Source organism: Nelumbo lutea, chromosome 6 (genome assembly GCF_056320005.1).
Source record: "Nelumbo lutea isolate HS-2025 chromosome 6, American lotus-T2T, whole genome shotgun sequence".
NCBI classification, from domain to species: domain Eukaryota; kingdom Viridiplantae; phylum Streptophyta; class Magnoliopsida; order Proteales; family Nelumbonaceae; genus Nelumbo; species Nelumbo lutea.
Genome location: NC_142689.1, coordinates 37,301,474 through 37,305,807, shown reverse-complemented (window position 1 = coordinate 37,305,807; position 4,334 = coordinate 37,301,474). Strand labels below are relative to the sequence as shown.

Genomic DNA, 4,334 nt, shown 5'->3' with positions numbered 1-4,334 from the left:
ACTAACAAGTAGTATGAAAGAAATAACTATTTTATTAAGTAATTAACACTGCCTTATTATTTTTATTAAAAATTATTAATATAATTAATCCAAATTACTAAATTATTTTAATAAGAGATAATTAAAGTGAAGATTAATTATTTCAAACAACATTGCATTCCTCCTGGGTCCCACTGGTGTTTAAATATTTGCATGCTGAGCCTAAAGACAAAACCAACGCCGAAGCCTGGAATTTCCGGCCGGACCGAGCTGAAACGATGACCTTCTCTCCTTCAATCGTTGGGCTGAAAAACTCAAAACAGATGTACCATTAATTTCGGGCGTCTTACGTGAAATAACGAACCCAACTACCAACTTAAGAATAGCAAAGTAGTTGTCCATCTCTATCTCCTTGCAATCTCTCCTTCGACTATTTCTCCTGAACTCGGTCAGAATCTCTTCCATGTTTTCCTTCACCATCGGAATTTCAATAACGTATCCATGCATTCATCCAAATCAGACTTCAGAATCTCTTCAATGTTTCCTACAGCATCGGAATTTCAATAACGTGTCCATTCATTCATCCAAATTAGACTGTAATCTACCTGGTGTTGTATCGCAGAAAGCGAACCCCAAGCTCCGTTATAAGCTGATTTAAATCGTTATGGATTAGGCCTATCCACACGATTTGTCCTATCTCAGTTTCGAAGATAAAGATAAGAACTCCGAAAACATTCATTCAAATTCACATTCGAAATTTTGCTCAGTTCGGAGTTCTTCCATCCTTTGTGATTTTCTTTGTCTTGTTTGGGATCTTAATTTCAAAGAGAAGATGGCGTTCAGTGGGACGCTGCAGAAATGCAAGGCTTGTGATAAGACTGTTTATGTGGTGGATTTGTTGTCTGCTGATGGAGTTGCCTATCACAAATCCTGCTTCAAATGCAGTCACTGCAAAGGAACTCTTGTGGTATGCCTCATTGATTCTTAGCTTCATTTTACATTTGATGAAGAAAATATGTAAAGCTCATAGACCAGTTCGATACTGAGTTTGTTGCAGAGGACTAACATTTGATGGGGCAAACCCCGCAGAAAAAAAATAAAAAAACAGAGAAACTGGAAGGATTTTCTGTTCTTTCGATTAGGTTTGGAGGTCTTGTATTAATTTATCTTTATTTGAAAATAGTTTCTGGGTAACCATCGACTCTGAAATTAATTACTAGATATGAACACATCTAAAATATATAGGACCTTGGATTGAAATGGATTAATGCTTTCATTATTCTTCTCTTTTTTTTTTTGTTTGGGATGGTTCCTTTCTTGGTGATGCAAATGGTTTTTTGAGATGCTCAGAAACCAAATGAAATGATTCCACTCCCATACGGTTTCCAAATGCAACCTAATTAATATTTTTCATGCAGATGAGCAATTACTCTTCCCTGGATGGGGTCCTCTACTGCAAGCCTCACTTTGAACAACTCTTCAAGGAGAGTGGAAATTTCAGTAAAAATTTCCAAACAGGTCACATTTCTCTCTCTCTCTCTCTCTCTCTCTCTCAATATTCATTTTTTGTTGAGCTAATGACGTGTGATTTTGGATCTCCATCAGGAAAGTCTGAGAAGCCAAGTGACGGGGTACTACTTAGTTCTTTGTTTGTTTGTTGCATGATCCATTGAAAATAAATGAAATATTTCGTTGGTTGTTGATAAATATTTTTCACTGAAGATTTCTGATGTTATTAATTTTATTAACTCTGTATTACAGTCCAAGGCCCCTAGCAAATTATCCTCAATGTTCTGTGGGACTCAAGACAAATGTGCCACTTGCCATAAAACTGCCTATCCACTAGAGAAGGTATGCAATATCAAAAGCCTTGTTAGCATTCTCGATTCTGTTTCTCAGAGATTAGACGGTCTTTTGGCCTCTTTGGATGGGAGAATGGAAATCCTGATAGAATGGCCATTCCTCCATTTGAAGGAATGGCCATTCCTTCTCCCTTCTTTGGAAATGAAATCCCATTTCGGCTGATTTCAATTCTCATTTTAATTCGTGTCTGAACCAAACAAATTGTAGGAAATTTAAAAGGAAATATTAATAATTAAGTAAAAATTTTGACAGGTGACTGTGGAGGGTGAATCTTATCATAAGTCATGCTTTAAGTGCTCTCATGGAGGTTGCTCTCTTACACCTTCAAACTATGCTGCATTGGATGGAATTTTGTACTGCAAGCACCATTTTGCTCAGTTGTTCAAGGAGAAGGGAAGCTACAATCATGTCATCACGGCAGTTAAGAAGAATTCTGCTCAAACAGATGGAGAAGGAAAAGCTGAAGGAGAGGGAGAAGCAGAAGCAGAAGAATCATAGGAGCAGCCATCAAGGCGTGCCATACTTTTTGGTTGTTTTTCCATCTTTGGAGATGGAGATGGTTCTCTGGAGACAGACTAGGCTCTCTGAATTTGGGATCTCCAATGCTCCCATATTTTTCTTCTATTATGAATGAATTTTTGTTTAATTGGTTTTTCAAGCTTATATTTTGGATTTGTAAGCGGATATAAAATGTTCTATATGTTATTCATATGAAACTAATGCATGGTAAAAGAAAAATAAAATTTTATGTAATTTTTCTTTCAAGTATCTTGACAATGTACACATTCAAATTAAGATCAAATAATAATTTAATTTCCACAGTTTTTTCTTATTAATTTTACCTAAAAGATGTGGTCCATCTTGAAACGTGCTTTCATCATCATCATCATCATCCACGTAGACCAAGCCTTATTCCCACTAATTTCTTTACCTGCCCTGATCTTGAAGGATGCAAGAACCTTTACCTATTTATTTAACACTAACTGGACGTTGTTGTGGTGGATCACTTATGTTGTCTTAACGTATTGAATAGTAAGTTTTGTGCTATATTGACTAATAGTTTTTTTTTTTAATTAGAAATTTTCTTTTGTTTAGATCAAGAAAGCAGACGTTATGTAGTTTTATATTTTTCTAGCTGCTTAGTATCGTGGGCGTACTATTTTTATCTTGAAAAACAAGAAAGGCGATGTTTATATGGTATTGTTTGACAGCTATGTACATAAGCTCAATAATAAATAAACAACTAAGTGTTAGGAGAAACATTAAAAATGATTTTTCCCTAACAGTTGGTTTTCATACAAATCAAGAAAACATTTATTTAATAATTAAGTTTTAACTTTTTTTGGTATTTTTAAAAATTTAAAATAGAGCCGGATTAAATTCAAATCCTATCTGAGTCCATTAGAATTTTGGATTCAAGTCTAAGTCTTTAAATCCGTTTGGATTTCATATCAGATTCGGGTGCAGGTTTTCAGTAGTTAGATCGGCACAGATTTTACTGCATCCGATCCAAGTCTGAACCGATTACAACCCTACCTAAATTCCACGTGTTGACACTACGATGGTTGGATCACCTAAGTACCCATCACATACATGAGATGACAGAAGAAAAAAAAAAGTACATCTCCCCTCCCCCTCTCTTTGATCATACTTGAGAAAAAAATAATAAAATACATACCCATCACATACACGAGCGCTGACAAAAAAAGAAAAAAAAGGTAAATTGGTGAAACCCTGAACTTTCTAAAACAATTTCAAGTAGTCCCTCGAGTAAAGGCATCAAAACGTTCAAAATACTTTGTAGTTATTATTGAGGCTGGTTTCTATGGAAAAATAAAAATAATACAAACTTTATGAATAACAAAAAACAAAAAACAATACGAATTTTGTGAACAATTATCAGTCGGGCCGGGTTTACTTAGGTTTAACTATAGGTCAGGCCGGGCCGGGCTTGGGAAAGTACATCTCCCCTCCCCCTCTCTTTGATCATACTTGAGAAAAAAATAATAAAATACATACCCATCACATACACGAGCGCTGACAAAAAAAGAAAAAAAAGGTAAATTGGTGAAACCCTGAACTTTCTAAAACAATTTCAAGTAGTCCCTCGAGTAAAGGCATCAAAACGTTCAAAATACTTTGTAGTTATTATTGAGGCTGGTTTCTATGGAAAAATAAAAATAATACAAACTTTATGAATAACAAAAAACAAAAAACAATACGAATTTTGTGAACAATTATCAGTCGGGCCGGGTTTACTTAGGTTTAACTATAGGTCAGGCCGGGCCGGGCTTGGGTTGGGCTATTTGGGTAAAGCCCTAGCCCGGTTTGAATTTTATGCGGGCCGGAATTTTTGGCCTGAGGTTAAGCCCACGGGCAAAAAAGCCTGTTCAAGCCCATCTGGGGGTCGGGCCGGGCCATGCTGGCCCGTCGAGCTACCCGGCCCATGAACAAATCTACTTGCAACTATGTAAGAAAGTTCAGAAGAGGTG

The 4,334-nt window shown here is 36.1% G+C and overlaps 1 protein-coding gene across 1 annotated transcript; it reads left to right on the top strand.

The window, feature by feature from the left end:
• The first annotated feature begins 361 nt into the window (after positions 1-361).
• Positions 362-2,678, top strand: LOC148848587 (LIM domain-containing protein PLIM2a-like). The gene is made up of 5 exons (XM_088949829.1): positions 362-946; positions 1,398-1,497; positions 1,585-1,610; positions 1,741-1,830; positions 2,095-2,678. The coding sequence occupies exons 1-5, from the start codon at positions 812-814 to the stop codon at positions 2,338-2,340; spliced, it is 597 nt and encodes a 198-aa protein (XP_088805955.1). The 5' UTR covers positions 362-811; the 3' UTR covers positions 2,341-2,678.
• Positions 2,679-4,334: the final 1,656 nt, after the last annotated feature.

Excerpts from the sequence above, each read along its gene's own strand:
- LOC148848587 (XM_088949829.1), top strand. The coding sequence starts at position 812 with ATGGCGTTCAGTGGGACGCTGCAGAAATGCAAGGCTTGTGATAAGACT. Across the intron at positions 947-1,397 it reads ACTGCAAAGGAACTCTTGTG|ATGAGCAATTACTCTTCCCT; the intron begins GTATGCCTCATT and ends TTTTTCATGCAG. Across the intron at positions 1,611-1,740 it reads CTGAGAAGCCAAGTGACGGG|TCCAAGGCCCCTAGCAAATT; the intron begins GTACTACTTAGT and ends TCTGTATTACAG.